At 41.6% G+C, this 19,127-nt stretch overlaps 1 protein-coding gene across 5 annotated transcripts; it reads left to right on the top strand.

Moving 5' to 3' along the window:
* Positions 1–2,625: 2,625 nt before the first annotated feature.
* Positions 2,626–16,536, top strand: MOSPD1 (motile sperm domain containing 1). Of its 5 annotated transcripts, XM_085060569.1 has the most exons (8): positions 3,056–3,117; positions 3,959–4,119; positions 8,037–8,293; positions 8,477–8,552; positions 11,298–11,524; positions 13,448–13,609; positions 14,187–14,290; positions 15,994–16,536. In XM_085060569.1, exons 3-7 carry the CDS (start codon positions 8,140–8,142, stop codon positions 14,264–14,266), a joined length of 699 nt encoding a protein of 232 aa, XP_084916695.1. In that variant the 5' UTR covers positions 3,056–3,117; positions 3,959–4,119; positions 8,037–8,139; the 3' UTR covers positions 14,267–14,290; positions 15,994–16,536. The 5 variants fall into 5 exon arrangements, with proteins under 5 accessions (XP_084916696.1, XP_084916694.1, XP_084916693.1 ...); XM_085060570.1 differs by lacking the exons at positions 3,056–3,117; positions 3,959–4,119 and adding an exon at positions 2,626–2,761; XM_085060568.1 differs by lacking the exons at positions 3,056–3,117; positions 3,959–4,119 and adding an exon at positions 2,645–2,798.
* Positions 16,537–19,127: the final 2,591 nt, after the last annotated feature.

The following is a 19,127-nucleotide window of genomic DNA, read 5'->3' as shown; positions in this document are numbered from 1 at the left end:
GTAAGCCAGAACATGCTGCTTTAAGATGGTAGTTTAAATGCAGTATTGTTTCTTCTGCTAGTCTTTTAAAGTGGAAAAAAAATATCTGTTGTGGAGACTTTTGAATAAATTGGTATTAATTAGAAAGAAAACTCAAATAATTTTCTACAGAAAGACAACATGAGTGCAAATGGAAAGGCAGATATATCACTCCCTTTCCTCAGTTGCTTCAAAGCCAAAGAGAATCTGCCATGTTGTGCCATGGAGAAGGGAACTGTCAAGAAAAACAAAACATCACATTAAGAATATTCACCAGTAAAAATTAAATGCATTACAAGTTATTGGTAATATTCAGATACATAAAATGTTTAGTTCTCTTCTGTCTGCTGGCTTGTTCTTTTTGTATCAGACTTTGTAAACATACTATTTAATCTGTGTGACTTCTTCAGACTGAGGATTCATTAAAGGAGGGCCTCATGAAGTGTTGGCAGTCAGGCTCTGCAACTGCACATGTGCTAATGCTCCAGAGCCACAGGGCTAGTGGTAACACAGAATCCAAGTGTGGTACCCTCTCTTTCTAAATGCCACACCATGTCCTTATGCCATGGCAGATAAAGTGGAATATTTTGATAATCAAGTGTGCAAAATTATAGGAATCAGGCATAATGCTGTGTTTCTCACAACTTAAGAAAGTCTTCTCCATGATAAATGAGTTGTGAATCTCCCATATGAAGTATTTAAACAGATGGATAATCACCACAGCAACCAAAACCACCACAGAGTCATTCAGGAGCATTTCATCTCTGCACACTCCACTCTCAGGTTTCATGCTGTAAGGAGGTAATATTTTATGTAACAGAAGACTAGACAATGCTTTTAGGTAACTCACAGCACTTTGTAAGGTAGGAAGAAAGTCAGAGGACCAAACATAAGCTGCAGGAACAGCATGTTTTTACACCTTGGATCACTCTTAAGATGACCTGACAAACTTGTTGCAGATTCTTTGCTGCATTTTATGTCTCTGTTCCTTTGCATTTGTATTTCTGTTGTCTTCTTTATCCATTTTCTCTTCTCATCTTTTCCCTGCTCTACCAGCATAGTAACAAAGAATGCAACCTCAATCTGCCTCTGATCCTGGAGATCATTAATTATTTGGGCAGAATAAAGCAGCCCAAAAAGGAGAAAGGAAAAGAAACAATAGAAATTATAAAGGAGAGAACTTCCCACAGATCTGAGATAATCCCAGTTACTGCCACACAAGGCATCAGCATCTCTGAGGCATCAGCAGCAGCGGCCAGGACAGAACCCCACCGAGTCCTACTCACATGCATACAAGTTTTCACATTTAATTGGAGTTAACACAGGGCTTTTGAAAATCACAAAACAGCCTGGACACAAGCTGCAGTGATCAACGGGTGGGAGAGGAAGGACACCAGCATGATTCCTGGTTTTCAACAGGTGGATGCAAACCTTGTTAAATGTGTGACAGGAAAACTTTGGATCCTGGGAAACTTAAAGAGCAAGGCATAAAACCTGCTTTTAGAGAGACTAAACTTTCTTTGTAAATGAGCTGGATGAAATGGAACATACCAATTTGTCTAATGAATGTGATTCTAAGTCTAGCCATTTTAGATTTTGTTTTTATTTGATCAGTCTGTTTGTTATTAATTTGAATATCTCTGAGGTGTGTTTATGTCTGCCGCTTCTCCTGAGACAGGTTTCCAAGATGAGGAACACCCTCCATTGGATTAATACTCAGTAAAAACATAATAATTTTCTGAACATATCCTGAAAGGCTGAAGTCTAATAGTCTGTTTAAAAACAAGAATTTCAGTTTATTTTTAAATGTGCTAGAATCTGAAACGTGCACTCATCAAGAAACAAAATATTTTGCCAGTTTTCACTGCATAGATTTTCAGAAATTCTGACATTATAATTTCTATATATAGTAATTTAAAAATATTATGTAATTTGTGGCTCTAGGACTGAACTTCTTAATGAACCATTAGATCTGCAGGAAAGGTGAGTGCTAACACACGCATCTCACCTAAGTTAGAAAATGTACTTTTTAGGATTTCTTTATTTAATGTCCTCCATGATTTTACATAGACAAAATATGTTACTTCCTGTCCTGGTTTGTTTCATGATGTTGTTGTGAAACACCCGTGGCTGCTGTGTTTATTTCACCACGGATGTGTGTTCATTTCACTGAGGGGTAAAGCTTGGCAATAGGTAAAAGATTTTGCAATCCTACAGTGGGTGGCTCAATATAAACCTTAATTACCCACCTGCCTTGCAACAAAACATTTTGATGCATTAAGGAGCTTAAAGTTTGGGCTTATATTGGGCGGTGATTACACATGGATTTGTTTGTATTATACAGAGGGGAAGTTGGGAAGAAAACCAAGCGAAGATGATAAAGTGGATAATGCATAACACGAGCTGAAGTCCACAAATAGTCTAATTGAATCAAAGCACATTAAGTAAATAAGAGGAATAGAGAACAAAGGTAACAGCATGGAAGTGTTTACAGGGACAGCGTGTCCCGTTTAAGCCGTGCTGCTGGATGATCAGGCGGTCACGCCTGCATGTTCGGCTCGCTAATACTTTTTTCCTGATTCAGCCCAGGGGTGACACTCGCCGACCCTGCCAGGGGGACCTGCCAGCGATGGGCGGCACCGAGGGGAGCCCGAGCTGCTCCGCGACCCGCCGCGCAGAACAGCGGGAGCCGGGAGCGGGGAGCAACCCCTCCGGGACGGGCTCGGACCTCGGCAACCATCCGGTGAGGTGAAGGATTATTAAAAAACACCTCCCTGCAGGTGAGGGGCGCCGGGCCGGCCGCACAAGCCCCGCTGCCCGGGGAGCCGGTGGTGCGGCGGGGCTGCCCGGGCGGGGAAGCAGCGGCGAACCCCGCGGAGCGGTGCGGCTCGGCTCGGCTCGGTTCGGTTCGGTGCCGGGCCGGGCCGTGCCGGAGCTCGGCGGGCCGGGGCTCCCCGACATGGCGGCGGGGGCGGGCGGCGGGCGGGGCGGTGACGCGGCGGCGGCGGCGGCCGGTCGGTCCCGGCAGCCCCAGCGCTGCCCGCAGTGACGGGCGGACAAAGGGGCGCCGCGCCAGCCCGCACCAGCGGCCCCGGGCGGGTGAGTCGGGCCGGGGGGCGACAGCGGGCGCGGGGCGGGCGAGGGGAGCGGCGACAGCGGCCTGTCCCGGGCCGTGTGGCCCCGCGGGCCGCGCCTGCCGCCCCTGCCCTCCGCGGGCCCTGCGGGAGCGCGGCGGGGCCGGCATGGGGAGCGGGCGGCGGCCGCGCTCCGAGGGCCCGGCCTGGCGCCGGTTCCCCGCGGGGCCGGGGCTCTTTGCGGGGCCAGGGCTCGCTGCGGGCGGTGCGGGCCAGGGCTCGCTGCGGGCCGGGGGCGGTGCGGGGTGCCGGGCCGGCTGCGGGAGGCGCCGTTATCGCGCAGCTGCCTCAGCCCGTATCGCTGCTGCTCCTCGTTGGAGAACAAAGAGGATCAATTAAGAGTGTGCAATTACCGCCGTGCCCTGCCGGCAGTAGGCACAGCTCGGAACGCCTTTGCTCCCGTCGCTCTCCCGGGGAAGAGTGCTCCCCTCTGTTAGTCTGAGGCGGATTGGGGCCGCGGAGTGCTAATGAGCACAGTACGCGTTTAAAAATCAGGCGGTCTAGTGCATTAAACACAACCGAAAGTGAGAAAATAGACTGAAGCAGATGTGCCCTTGAATGTCTTCTCTAGGATTCTTGTGAGCCTGTGGCAGAATGGATCAGAAGCAATGCACAGCTGTTACCTAATTTTTCCCGGCTTTACGTGCCTCTTAGTTGCATTTTGAGTATTTCCTTTTGTTAGTCACCTTTTCAACATTTAAAAAAATAACGTGGTCCTAATGCATTTTGCTGTCACTATCAGCGTGATTTATGCATGTTGTCATCGATGCTAATAGTTAATGCTCCGAGACTATTTCATTTTACAGCATCCTGGAGACAGTTACTGATGACATTTCTCACCATCCTGTGGAGGGGTAAACAGTAGCAGTTTTGCAAAGTATCAGAGCAGTTCTGCTAGTTCAAAGGGAACCGTCCGCCTACCGAAATACTTTGCAGAATTTGTGCCTTCATAGATCAGCAAATTGAGGTGAGGTTAACCAACTTGCTCAAGGTCATGGAGTGTCAGTGACAGAGTTAGCAATAATGGAATCCAGCCATCCTGGCTGCTGGGTCTGTGCTCCCATCGTTGGGTGACTCTCCCAAATAATTGCAGGTAGTTTAAACATTGGTTTGCGTAAGTGCATGTTGAGGACTTCAAAACATTTTGGAGGAGCAAAATGTTTATGGAGTGCTTCAGATCCCGTGCTGCATTTGCATGTAGCTTAAAGTGATTGCTCAGCTTGACAGAGGGGATTTTGAAGAAGAGTTTGTGGTGTATTTTGTAAATAGGCACTCAAAAGGCATCAATTTTACTGAATATATGGTGTAGAAAGGCTTGTGTAGATTTAGGGGGTAGATCATGAGAAGTAACAAAAATAGATTACACTGTAATTTGGCAACTTTTAAAGCAGCAGTGTGGAGACATGAATGTAAAGAGGTTTTCTTCTTAATTAAGTGTTTACTCGATGACATTCTGTAGAGTTATTTGCAGTTCTTATGAAGAAAAACTATCAACAAATGCACTGGAAAGCCATGGCAATGAGGCTGTTGGAAGTTAAAATGGGAACAAAAAAGTTCCTCAGTTGATTTATTTATTCAGCAGATACTCGTTAAGTAAAAAGAAATCACAACTGATGTTATTTCTGACCCTGGAGAGAAGCTGTGTTTCACTTCGTGTTTTTCTCTGTCAAGTTAAATTTACGAAGAAAGGGATTTCAAAGGAAACACTGGCAGATCTTTGCTATTGTGACACCAGCAGTATATATTTAGTAACTTCAGGGAGGAAAGATCCTTATTGTGCTGCAAAAGTATCAGTGACAATTGTTTGTCAGGACTTCAAAGGGCGCTGGGAAGTGAGCTGGCATTGTTCAGGTGTTACACGCTGGCCCTGGCGAGCGTTACCTCTGACAGATCTCTGCTCCTGTGGGAATTTCATCGGCGCTGCTGGGAGAAGCCCATCTGTGCAGTGCAAATCACAGACCTGAGACCACAGATCTTGTGTCAGAACACCTTTGCTTGTGCTGACTTTTATGTGCTGCAAGTAATCGTGGTGACTGTTGACCACAAAATTTAGTGGTTGTGTTGCAGTGGAGGTGCAGAAGAGCGGCAGCTGAGTTTCTGTTCATGAACTGTCTGGGCTACATGACTTTATTCTCACCATGAGAGCTGCTGCAGGGTTAGTCTGGGCAGAGAAGTTGTGGTGATACAAACTTTCTCAGTAAAAGTGTAGGCAGTTTCTCGTAAATGTGAAAGGTGTGCTGTGATGAAGGCTCTTGATACTAAACTGTCACATCTCCCCACCATAATGTGTGGTTTGTCAGTCAGTCTGGGAAAAGTGCTTTTACTGCTGTCACTTGGTGAGATGTCCCAGCAAGATGACTTCTAAGCTGAAAACGTTGTCTCGAAAAGGATGCTGGTTGCTTGCTTAGGAATCCAAAAATTTATACTCTGAATGACACTGCTGTGTCAGCAAATGTTCTACTATAGGCCTGGTTTTGCCAGATGTTACTTTTGCCAGTTTGGGCGGTAGCTCCTCATCCAGCCAAGTTAAATAGGAAAAGGAAGCAATAATAGGATATACTTTTTTAAGATTGGTGGCTTTCCGCATGCAGGTTGTGGAATCCTGGGAGGCTTGAGCACTGTTTTCCACAGATGTGTAAGAAAAATGAGCCTGTTGGTAGGCTTAGTGATCCATACCTCCACTGATACTGAGATCTGTGAGGTTTTGGACACTGAACACTTGCCATAGGCTGAGCTGAAGAAACTGGAGATGTGGTATGAAGCCAGGAATTGGAACAAAACATGTGCAGTGTTTAAATAAGAAACTAAAACATCAAAATAATGACCATTATTATAAATAGTACTTGAAAATTTTATTAAATGTTGTCACTTAAGATGCGTAGCAGTAGCTTGCTGTTGGTCTTATGGTAGCTTAAAATATTTATTTTGAAAAAATCCCTTTTGTTAATGTCAAATGTTGCCTATGTTTCTGTTACACATGATGTGCACAGTGTAGATAGGTATAAAAACCAAAGATTCCGACATATTCTTACTGCATTGAGTTAACTTTGGTAAAAAAATTTAAATAAATAATTTTTAATCTTCTGCCTATGACAAGCATCAAAAGAGGTTATTTTGTATTCCTATGAGCTGGTAGTTTTTCCACATTAGCTTTTCATATAGTCCTAATATGTTTAAATGGAACAATGAACCTCACTTTGCAATACTACATGAAGTTGTTCAAGAAATAATTCTTGCTGTACAAAGTCACTCCAGAGTTTGTTGATTCTTCTGAAACAAAAGGGATTCACCAAAATTCCAAGAAGCACTCAGAACCCAAATTTCTACTTACAGAGCCATTTCTTTTTCTAGACTCTTCTTAATAAGGTAACAGAACATCAGCTTGGAACACTATCATTGGGGATTTGTTTTCAGAATATTATTAGTAGCATTTCAGTGAAGTGGAAACAAACCTGTGCTCTGAAAAGAAACTGGATCATGGGGAAAGACATTCCAGTGAGATCTGTGAATTTAAATTCTACAGAGATAATTTGCTGTTTTAATAAATAAATAAATTTAAAAGCTTAGTTTGTGAATAAGAATCAGAACCTGTAAATCTGATGGTATGACAGATACACTTTAGTAAACACATGAACATGTGTCATGTTTCAAGTATGGAACACGTATCTGGTGCTTGGAAATGTGATCATCATGGTGTTTAGAATGCAGAAACAAGTGTTTGTTTTTGATTGTTCACAGTGTTTGGCTATTTGCTGCAAAAAGGTTCAGAAACTAAATTCTTAAAGGTGCAACTAAACCAGTGTGTTAGACTCGAGAACAGGGGAAATGTACTTTATTTTATAAAGCTTTATGGGAATTGGAAATGACATCTAATGAGTCAGTAGGAACTTTTTGTTCTTTAATATTTTTTACTATAAAGTTAAGCCTCAAAGGACACCTTCAGTTTGATAATTAACCAGCAGAAGCTGAAGTAAAATATGATGTTCTGGGTGGGGGTGGGGCGAGAGGAGAAGACTTTGTTCTCTCTGTCATGTGTAAAGTCAATGGTATGTGTGCTGAGGAGTCTGGCCTTAATTTTATTTTATGAATTACATTTGGGATTGTTTCTTGGTTGGGTCATGGGTTCTGGTTTTAGTTCTGGAATGTCACTCAAAATAAAACAGAACTGTGGGGGGTGGCAGAGGGAGAATTGCGATGATACTTTGGTTAGAGGCAGTGGTGGTAGAAAACCTGTTGTCTCTTAGTAAAATAATAAATCCCAAATCTGTTTGGTGTTATTCATCCCAGTAATTTTTCCATTCATTACCTGTAACTACTGCGCAGTTGGAACAGTTTAGTTTAGTTTAAACAAGACATGAAGGTGTTCCCCATTCCTTTGTTCTGAATCCCTGGGATGTGACACACCTGGGTGCCTAGGTGATGAGATTCCTAACTTGTGATACCTCATCCGGAGAGGTCATCCCTACAGAAAGGTTCCTGCATAAACAGTGACTTCTGCTGCCTCAATGTCCTTGTGTTTCCTCATTTCTGCCCTGGTTGATGTCCTGAGGCAAGGATGGGATTTCTTTTTGTTGTCACTGTTTGGTTTGTGTTGCAAAGACCCAGCATAAGCAGCCCTGGTCATGGACTGGGCCCCCAAGTGCTGCCATAATACATTTGAGAGGTGCTTATCCATTTACTTTATAGCAGTTTGTTAAAGACATGGAAACCTGATGCTAGTATTTTTTCTATTTTAGTATTTTTGAAGGAATGTAAGTAGAGGTAGATTCATAATCAATCGTCATGTTCTATATTTTTACACCTTTGTTAACTGCCTCAGTTTAGTATAGACTTATGGAAATAATCTTCTTGCCTTTTCTCTTTTTTTCCCATTTTTTCCTTTAGAATTGCCAAAATGCTTTGGAATTCTTAAACGATTCAAAAACTGAAGTCTCTGAGGATACAAAATCATAAGAACACAAGAAGCAGCAAGGAGGATTCAGTGCCAATGCAGCAACAAAAAAGACAGCCAGAGTTAGTGGAAGGAAATCTTCCTGTTTTTGTTTTTCCTACAGAACTTATATTTTATGCAGATGACCAGTCAACACACAAGCAGGTGTTGACTCTATATAACCCCTATGAGTTTGCCTTAAAATTCAAAGGTGGGTTTCTTAGGTTAAGTTCTATTTAAGGGTTAGTTGGTGATCTTGAACAGTCCAATTATAATTCATGTAACAAATAATATCTGTGACAAAACCAAATTCGTGTCTCTACATGTATCTGTTGATGAAGTTGGTGATGGGTTAATTCTTGATTTATTACCACTCCTGTCCTTTTCCTTACAGTTCTTTGTACAACTCCAAATAAATATGCAGTGGTTGATGCTACTGGTGCAGTGAAGCCTCAGTGCTGTGTTGATATGTAAGTAAAAGTTGGTTGGTTTTTTCCTAATGTACAACATTTTATTATCTTAATTTCTTTTATCATTTAAGAGGTTGTAAATGACAGCATGCATCTTATAAAATATAGGTAGGATAAAGGTATGTTTTTCTAATCTCCTGTATACTTGTGCCTCTGGTTTTTGCTGTTCTTTCCCTCTAGGGCAGAGGTATTACTGTATTGGAGATATCTCCTTCTTTAATTTTGTCCTTAGGCATAAATAAAATGCCAGTAAATACATCTTGTAATGTAGTTTGTAAACCAGGAGTGAGAGTAATATGAGTCTCCTCTGAGTACCTTTTTGTTAGAAATAGCAAGAAAAGCAAAACCCCCCGGGGCTGGGATTTCTTTGTGAGAAATACTTGTTTGCAGATTGGCAAAATGGAAATGTAAGCAGTTCTGCTGAGCACATTTTCCTGGGCCATGTTTAATACAAGTACTTTTGCCTACCTTTCACCCTGACCACCCCTCTCATTCTCAGATCTCTGTGTCTCCTCTTTACTTGTTTCTCCTGTCAGGTCTCAATGCAGTAACTCGGAACAGAAGGAGGCTGGTTAAGTGACCACAGTAATGTACAGGGTCTGTAGGCTGTTGAAAATCAAAGCAGAGTAGGTGTATAAGCTAAAATAGACCAACTCTTTTTATCTTCCATTTGCCATGTTAATTCTGTGCTGATGTACAGATACAGCTGAAGAAAGTCTGAAGTTCCTAATAGAGCACACTGAGCTTTTTGAATAGGAATTTTTCAAACTGTAAAACACCTTCTGGAATCTCTGGCTAACAAATGGCCATATACAGAAACCTCCACTACTGAATGATCTGTCTTTTGTCAGATAAATAACAACTTGGGGAATGGTTCTTTCTTAGGGACTGTTTTCCATAGATGAAATTTGAAAAATTCCAAGGACTCATCAAATCGAAAGGAAGTTTAAAACATGGAGCTAGAAAGTTTCAGTGAGCAGGGGCAACCATGCTAAAAACAGAACAAAGCAGGTCAAAATATACCAATGTATCAGTGAACTATTCTAGTGTTTAGCAGACATTTGCACAAGCTTGATTACATTTGGTTAAACAAATGGATTTTATTAAATAAAGGAAAATAAGACATACACATGTTCCAAGGGGATTTTTTTGTGTAGCAAAACCTCCCATCCCGTTCCACTGGTTGCTGTCTAAGGGCAGTGTTTACTGCTAGGATATGAGCAGTACTATGCAAGTGTAGCCATTTGCCAGACAAACAGATATTCTACAGAGCTTCCAATTATGCAATGATGTCTAAAAAGAAACAGGAGAATGTATCTGTTTATAAGGGTCTGCAGAAAATATCTCTTTGCCTGGCAGCAGATATGTGTTCTCCTAGCACAGTGTTATGTAAAGATTCTGTTTAGGTTGGTAGTTAGTACCGTGGTACTGGGAGTAGAAACACCAATTTTAAAGGAAGTGTGAAAGGATGAAATCAGGGTTGATATGCTGAGAACTGTATGAATTAGGGTTATGGGGGGAAAAAGCCTTTTGTTTTAGTGAAGGCAGTTGCCCAGCCAACGCTCCACTTGCTGAAAGCCTGTCATAGGCACACTCCTTTGCCATTGAAGTGACGTAAAACATCCCTGCAGCCCTCTTGCTGAGGGGATGACTTGGTCTCTGTTTCTGTGTTGAATAGTCTATTCAAACTAGATACCAGTTGCAAGCACTGGCTACGTGCTAATGCTTGTAGATATCTTGATGTGATATAGTTGCTTTAAATGAAGACTGAAAAACAAAAATCCATTTCTTGCAGCATTTTAATGTATATATTATCACAAAGATCACTTTCTTGAAACGATTTTAAGACTACTATCATGTGTTACTAAGGGTAGTCATTTTTTTCCCTCATGAGATGGCAGCCTTCTTATTTGTATGTATCTTTTTCAGATTAGCTGCTCTTATCTTAGAAACTTGGAATAACCTTTCAGAAAAAACATTTAGAAAAAGAATTGAAATCCTTATTTACCCTAAGAGCTGACACCACTTCAAAACCTAAACATTGTAGCTTTTCAATGCTAGATGTGTGTTCTCATGATGAATCACGAATACAGAGAGGAGGCAATTGAGAATAGCCCTGCTTAGAGGTCTGTTTTGTTGTTGATCAGTGCTATTTTAAAGCTGTGCTTTTTATAGGTTCCAAACATGCTCTCAGTTGTGGGTTTCTGAATTTGAAAATCTGTAGCTGACTCTTGTCTATAGTGGGAATGAGTTTTGCTTCTGAGAAAGTAGAATTGTAAAGCTTTGAGCCTGGTTTCCTCAAGAAGCTGGACTTCTGCTTGCCAAACACCTGTCCAACTCCTTTCCTTCCCTGTCCACTCCAGTCCCCTCATGCCTTTTAAAATCATTGGCCAGCATCAAACAGCCTTGACACAGGAGGAGGGATCTTTGAAATAATTGATGTTTCATCAATTGGCAGCTGGGCCTCAGACTGAGGCAAAGATGGGCTTGAGATAGAGACTTAACTGTCCTGTTTGACCAGGAGCATTTATATTTAGGAAGTAAAGCAAATATGAGGAGGGGAGAGAGGAAGTAAGGTCAACCCTTCAAGAACATTGAGTGATGGAGGAGGTAATGGAGGTCTGGATTATTCCAGTTTATCTGGAGAGGGGGACAGAGGGCAAACTTTGTGATATAGGATATAATTCCACAACAGACATGCTTCTTAATAGTTCATCTGTTTGAAAATGTTGTTTTTCTCTGCAGTGTGATTCGTCACAGAGACGTTCGGGCTTCTTACTATGGTGTCATAGATAAATTCCGTCTTCAAGTGTCTGAGCAGAGCCAGAGGAAAGCATTAGGGAAAAAGGAGATTATTGCTACTCTGCTTCCATCTGCAAAGGAACAACAACAACAAAAGGAAGAGGAGGAAAAACGAATAAAAGAACACCTGGCTGAAAGTGTCTTTTTTGAGCAGACTTTGTGTCAACCAGGTAGCTAAATCTTTTACCTTTCCTGTGTTCTGAATCAGTTTTGAATAGCTCAAGTGACTAGAAAGACTAGACTTAAAATATTTTTAAAATATAAAATGAAATAAATTTTAAAATTATTCTTTTTAATTACCTGTAAGACTGCTGTCTTTATCACTTGAGGATGACAGTGCCCAAGAACCCAAACTGTGGCTATTCTATTTATGCTGTCTTGATCAGTCAAGACCCTTTGCTGCCCTGTGTTGTCTTAACCTGGAGAGTGCATCCACTGTTCCTCTGGAGCAGGAGTTCTCATACAGATATGGGAATTCATCTGTGAAAGGATGGTAGTTATTTTTTCACTTGGGCTCTTTCAGAGCATATGCCCCCTTCTGAGTTAGTTCCAAACCCTTAATCCCCTGTTTCCTGATGAGCAGGAAATACTGTCAGAACATCTTCTAAAGTGCTCCTTGTTCTGCGCCCTCTCCTTTGTCTGTCCCACGAGAACAGAAGAGCACAGTTGGTGGCTGAAAACTCTGAGTGTTTCATATGTGAGGAAGTGAATCAACAGTCTGGAAAACCTGGGCCAGAGAGTTAAATTGAAGGTGCAGAATAAAAAGTGTCAAGTTGTACCTGAGTTGAATCAAACTCATTTTGGATGGTTTACATACTTGTTACTATTACTGATTTATAGTGAAATGTTCTTGTCACTGTTGCACTTTTCAGGACAACAGAAAGCAATTGCAAAAAATAGACGAGCCTCCTTGAGAGTGTTCATGTTGTTAACATGAATCTGTTCCACTATTTATCCTGAGTTTGTTGACTGGTGAAACACTTTTTATTAAAAAACCCGCTCACAACAGATATTAGCATGATACACAGTTAAAGCAAACCTACAGAGATCTCTGGGCTCACAGAACAAAATGTTCCTGTAGTAGTTGTTCCAGGGTGGAGGGCTTGAGCCATCCTGAGCAATCTGATACTGGTCTTAATCCAAATGCTATTTCTCTGCTTAAAAACCTTGTTGACTACATTATATTGTTTACTTACAGGAAAAGCAGTAAACAAAGAAACTGCAGTCTTTGCATGTAACCTGCAACCTGGAAATAAGAGATTGATGGAATTAAAGCACATATTGCTAGTCACTGAGGATAGAAGTTGATAAAAACATTGGCTATTTTCCAGTGGGTATTAAGGATTTGGTTAGAAGTATTCAGCTAACATGTTAACAACTCTTTTCAAAGATAACACAGTGGGCCTTTGAGTAGGTTCCTGCTATTAAAGTGCAGGGCAATAAAGACTATGAAGGACTCTTTATTGTCCATGGTTTGCATTTCCTTATTCTGGTAATACTGGACTGTCAGAGTGGTTCACTCTCACAGTTTTTAAAGTAAGATTCAAATTTTACTAATTTGTGGCATCTAGACTGACTCTGGCAGGTGTAGCCCATGAGCCCTGTAAATGAAGGGGAGCTCATCTGGCACAAGAACCTGTGCTTCTGCTGCAGGCAGGTTTTGTTCAGGACATGTGAGCAGTTACCTGCCTGTGCAGCTCTTTTGGGTGCTCCTAACTGATTGATTACTAATCACTGAAGGAACATATCAAGGAATGGAGTCAGGATGCACTTGCTGAGACATCCAGCTGTCCTGAGTGTGTATATATAGCAACTGGGCCTGGCAGGCTCTGTTCCTCCAGAAGGGAGGGATTTGGGAAGTCATGTGAAAACAAGTTCCAGCATCAGAACAGGGAGCAGCCTCCTCCACTGCAGAATGCAGAAGGTTTAGAAGGGTGGCTTTAAGAGTTGTCTTCCACCCCCTCCAAACTTCAGAGCAAAAAGGAAAATCGGAGAATATTTCAGCTCCCATGTACTGCAGACATTTTTTCAGAATATTTAACATTTATATTAGTTAGATCTTCCTTACAATTGGTGTTGTCTTGCTTTTTCAGAAAACAGAACTGCCTCGTCGGGACCTAGTTTACTCACAGTCTTCCTTGGAGTGGTGTGTGTCGCAGCACTAATGCTACCTACATTGGGGGAAATGGAATCCCTGGTGCCTCTCTACCTCCACTTAAGTGTGAATCAAAAGTTAGTAGCTGCTTATGTTTTAGGTAAGTACTTTGGATTTTATAAACATTTTTTCCTGCAACATCTATGAGTTTGGAAACCTTTGCCCATCTTTGCCAGTGGCCTCAGGAAACTGGATGGAGACAAAGCACCACATTACATTTTGTTTTGCATCTCGGCTTAGATCTTAATTTGCAGCCGTGGTGATAGCAGGGTAAATTAGTTGTTGTAAGTGTTTTAGACCAGATTTGAGTTAATACCCATTGCACACAGGCCCCTACATGCTAATTTCAGCTTCATTTGATGATGGGCCAGCCACAGTCATCTGCCAACAAACCTGAACGGAATGTGCTGTTTCTTACTCTTGCATTGCAGTAGTTACTCTATTGCAGCATGTAGAATGTGTTACTCTGTTTCTCCCTCCAGCCCCCCTGAGCTTTTTTTAATGCTTCGTTCTCAGTACCTGTTTGATAAGCAGGTGAATCAAGAAGTTGTTGTAAACCCTGTCTGAAACCACTGCCATCCACAGCTCTTCCTGATTTGTAACTTGCTCCTGCATTCGCCAGCATAGATGAGTTGCACATTTCATTTGTTATGACTATTTCTCTGTAACTATTTCAGATTTGAAGAACAGTCACACTAAACTCAATTCTCCTGTCCCACTACCTGGCAGAAATGAGGATTTAAAGGAAAAGAGCTAGGCAGCTTCAAACTGATAGCTAGAGGTGAGGTAGTGATGGGGAAAGGTGCAAGTTCGTGATGGTTCATGCACACTCTGCTGACTCACAAAGGTCCATCTGCTGAAGGGGTTTGAAATCTCACGTGTGGCTCTTTGCCCAAGCTGATGCTGATGGATTCTCAGATCAGGACCTTGCAGTAATCCTCACTTTGTTTTTATCTCTGCTTTTGAAAATTACTCCAGGTTCTGCTGGTGCCAGCTGCAGTTTTAAGCCCTTTGACTTTATACATTTGCAACAATAGAACCTGTTTCTAGATTCTCTATGAAGTTTTGTCAGGTTTTGACTTCTTTGCTGGCAGCATTTTTAATGTTCATGGACAAATTCTTTTGTGTGCTGCTCTTGCTCATGTAGAAAGTCAATTGCTCTTGAGAAGATGAAACCACTTTCTTCCACAAGGAAGTACAACCGGGTTGTGGACCATTTAAGTGGAAAGGGTTATTATACCACACCAACTATATGACATTTGAGAAGTATTTGATTTACAGAAATGAGTTAAACCCTTTATTGTCTGGAAGTCCCTGTACAAGTGGTACAGGGTGTTCTCCAGGAGTCTCTGTTGTTCCTCTGAGATGATGGAATTGATCCAAATAAGGAACCAGCAGTTCTGGGAGCACTGGTTGTCTGAACCAATACAGACCTTAATAAATAGCTGAGCTGTAGTCCTTCTTTAAGGGATAAATTGCTGATCTAATGGAAGGCAGTGTTGCATATCTGTTCTGTTGTGCTTCTGCCTTCACTATCTTCATAAAGTAGCCAAGTTCCATCACTATGGAGTGGCAGGAGATAAAATAGTCTCAGAAATGTCTTTATCCATGGTGAGATCTGTAGGCTTTGGCTGAGCTCTCTGCAGCGAGAGGCTGTTACAGTGACATCATCTGAGCCTGCAAGAAAGTGAGATTGCCCAAGAACTGATAAATTGTTATTTTCATGTTACATAAGGCTGGAATTCAGGGAACCCTTATGTTCTTCCACCTCCCTTACCTTGTGCAGTATAACCCATAGCTAAGTACTGCAGATCTGTACTTTTTCCTGTATCAGCACATAATTAAAGTGAACTTTTCAGTGTGTCATGAGTAGGTTTATTAGCCCCTATTTCCTGTTTTCATCTGGTTTTAATTGGTTTTGACCTCTATCAGAGCAGTTCTTTTTTTGCCTCCCTCTTTAAAGGTCACAACAAAGAATCTGTTGAAAGCTCCCTCTGCAGACTGACAAGGAAGCTTAATATCTTTGTCTAAAACTGGTCTTTGATCAGTTATTATGCACAGAGCAGAAAAAAAAGCCTTGGAGCCTTCAACTAATCTGCCTCACTGATGATTCAGCATTCAAATGACTGCCCATAACTGGCCCCCATGAAAAATGGGGTTTGGGTTTTAGTGTTACACTTACCCAACTCAAAAGCTCAATTTTAAAAGCTTAAGATTTTCCAGTAGAGAGATCAGTAATTGTTTGGAGTATTTATCTGTTCTCTGACATTCAGTTATTAGATATACCACACTTCAGCGATGATTTTTGAGTACATCAAAATTTGGAGCGATACTTCTAATATTTAAGTGTACATATAAATGCATTCTGCATGTATTTATGCACTTTTACCATATTTTCTGGCCTGTGACAGGGTAAACTGTCTGTATTTTAAATGTTTTATTCAGTGAAATTGAAGTGCTTAGTTTTTAATTCTTGTCTTTCAGGTCTCATCACCATGGTTATTTTGAGAACATGAGCAATGAGTTCATAGGATGTCAAACACCTTACTGTATATTCACATCATGAATGTGGACTGCCTTTTACTCCCATTTGGCTCGTTAAGATGCTAGCAAAACTGTTCAGTGATTTAAGATACCTTCAGAAGTGTAATATATTTTAACTGTGTATAATAAATGAAAGACTCAAAGCACTTTGCGGTGCTTCTGTAACAGACAGCTATGAAATGTTCAGTGATACCTGTGAAAATAATTTGAAAAAACTTTTATATCTATGCCTACTGTAAAAAATCCTTATTAAAGCAACATTTGTTATTTTTAGTCTATGTTCACATCAGTGCGTGATCACTATAAAAGCATACTGTCTTCTGTAAAAACGCTCATTTGGTTTGTGGTTGTACCTGCTGAAGCTGGCACATAACACTTCTGTATATACATACCAGAGGGCTGAGAGTTGGGACTGATCATTGAAGAAAATGAAAAATTCCATCAGTGAAATTATGAAATAAACCATGAATTTTAGGTGAAGAAGTAATTCTCAAATTTCTTACTTCATCATTACCAATATATTGTTGAGTGCTCGTTTTCTTACCTGGGGGAATAATTTCTTGCAACAGCCATTTTGTACCACAATTGTAGACAATAAAACCAAGTTCTGTAATCAGATCCCTTCATTTCTTAGGGATGCATGGAAGTGGCATTAATGGAAGCTGAACTCATACTAATACAAAATTCACCATTTTTTCTGTTTTAGACCAAACTAAGTGTAATAGCTAAAGCATTTCTCTACATCCCTCCCCCCCCATCTACCATAGGGACTTCTTTTCTATCAGAAACTCCTGCTCAAATGCCAGTTTCATATTTGAGGTGAACATTAATCTTGTTTCATACAACAAGTATTCCCCTTCATTTGACATTTCATTGTTGAGATGTTCATTTTAAAAGGGCAGCTATTACTGCGTTGGATTCATACAGACAAATCTTTGTTTGTAAGAAGTCTATAGAGTATGCTCTGATATGAATAAAAAACAGTTTGGAAATCAAACTTTCTTTCCCCCTGTTATGGGTCACTTTTCTGCTTATGCATGGAAATAAAAAGAAACTGTGCAAAAACCAGTGTTCCTTAAAAAAAAAAAAGAGAAAGAGAAGTTGAAAAAAGTTGTTAACCACTACATTTTTTTCTTATATAATGTTACTTCAGTTTGATTCTCAGAAGAACTGGGATTGTGTCATCTATCAGCATCAGATGATAAAGTCAAACATTAACATTCAGTAAAAAAAAGCCAAAAAAGGGTTCCCAGCTGGTTGAGAAGGCCATGTGCCAGAGCCTGCTGCAGGCACAGCACTTCCCTCCAGCACTGAGCTTGTGGCTGGGTCAGTGTTTTCTGCAGGGCTCTGTTCTTGCAGCTTCACTGTTCCTCAGTACCTACACTGTGAATTCTGATTTTCACGAGGTGCTTTAGCCTGCTGCTGCCTGCAGAGAGGCGAGGGAATGGAACAGAAGTTGGGGAGATGAAAGCACCATGTGGTACCTTATCTTAGCACCCAACAGCCAGGCTAAACATTTTATTGTGCCCAACCTGATTTTAAAAGCACTATGCAAACCTACTTTTTTTCCTATATCCTGGCTTTCCAGTCATGGACCAAGATCATATTTTGCCAGGCAGTTGCAGAAGGACAGAAGTGACAATCTCACCTGTAGGAGCTCAGAGTCTCTGACACCTGCAGCTGCCTCAGTCCTGAGGCAGCAGAGAAGGGAGATCACATGCAGAGAAGGGAAATCACAGGACACAGATGCCAGCAGTTGTTTTCAAGGAATCTGAAGATAAATGATTGGTTTAGAAAAACACCTCAACCAAAGAAATTAGGAACAAAAACCTATCATCAACCAAAAGGACTAAAAGCATTGGACCACTTCTTTGTCAAGGCAAGCAAGGAGCAATACACAGAAAAGAAAAATATTAAATGCACAGTATAACTCAACAGATGCAGATAAAACTGGTGCTTGGGTGAAATAAGGATGACAAGTGTGAATTCTGACTTTTCTCCTTCAGGGAGGTTGCAGCACACTGCAAGATCGCAGATTTATCGCAGTTGGGAAAACAAGACCTGAAGACAGTGTCGGTTCAGCACTGAGGGGGAATACATCAAATTATGTTGCAGCACAGTCATAGCAGGACACCAGTAAAATTTTACCAGGTGGATACACAAGATTTGTAAGATATTTCCTGGTTTCATATATATTTATGTGCATGCTCACACCTCTGGTACTTACACACTAGAATTTCAGAAAACACTGAACGCCTTTGGAAATACGACCCGAGGGTGAATATACCTCTTAGAAACACCAGGAAAAGCAGTTAAGTGTTCACGTCATTTCCCATTCCTGACTCCTAACACAAACAAACAGTCATTTCCTTGCAATGGGCAAGTATTTTCAGCAGACAGTTGGGAGGGCTTTGAGCTCATCCAGCAGAAACAATCCTGGTGTTTACCCAGCACTTGCTATGGCACTGATATCTCAGCCGAGCCGTGCTGGCAGCAGGAAGTGGGAACGCTGCCGAATTCGCTCTGGGGAGTGGCCCTCCCAGTCGCTGCAGGCTTGGTACACGATCTTCTCTAGGTGTTTGCACTTGTCTGCATCAGAAAATCCTGAGACCATCCTGTTCCTCTGGAGGAGTGAATCACAGAGTGCTTGGAACTGCAGTAGACTGGTGTCACTGCTCCAGAGCTCCAGGGGCAGATGGGGCTCCCAGAGAGTCAGTTCATTCCTCCAGGGATTGCAGCTGATGATGGAGCCTCAGAGAGCAGGTCCAGCATCCCTCACATGGCCACCACCTGGAAATACATCAGTCCCTGCTTTGAAGGGAAAAGCTGAGCTGCTGCTGACACGTCTCAAGATGTGCCCCAGGAGGAGAACAGAGTGTTGCTGTCAGATGGGAACAGTCACTGCTCCTCTTGAAACAGCTCCACGGGGCATTTGCAGCAGCTCCAAGAGGAGCCATGCACAGAACTGTGCCTTCCACATAAAAGAGAGAAATCCTGCAATCAGCTAATTAAGCACTGTCAAAGCCAATCATATGTTATTTAATCTTAGGCTCATGCATACATACAAGTATCTG

Source organism: Lichenostomus cassidix, chromosome 4A, assembly GCF_008360975.1.
Source record: "Lichenostomus cassidix isolate B80296 chromosome 4A, HeHo_3.0, whole genome shotgun sequence".
Classification (NCBI taxonomy): Eukaryota; Metazoa; Chordata; class Aves; order Passeriformes; family Meliphagidae; genus Lichenostomus; species Lichenostomus cassidix.
Note: the sequence above shows the minus strand (reverse complement) of the source record. Positions and strands in the feature narration are given on the sequence as shown.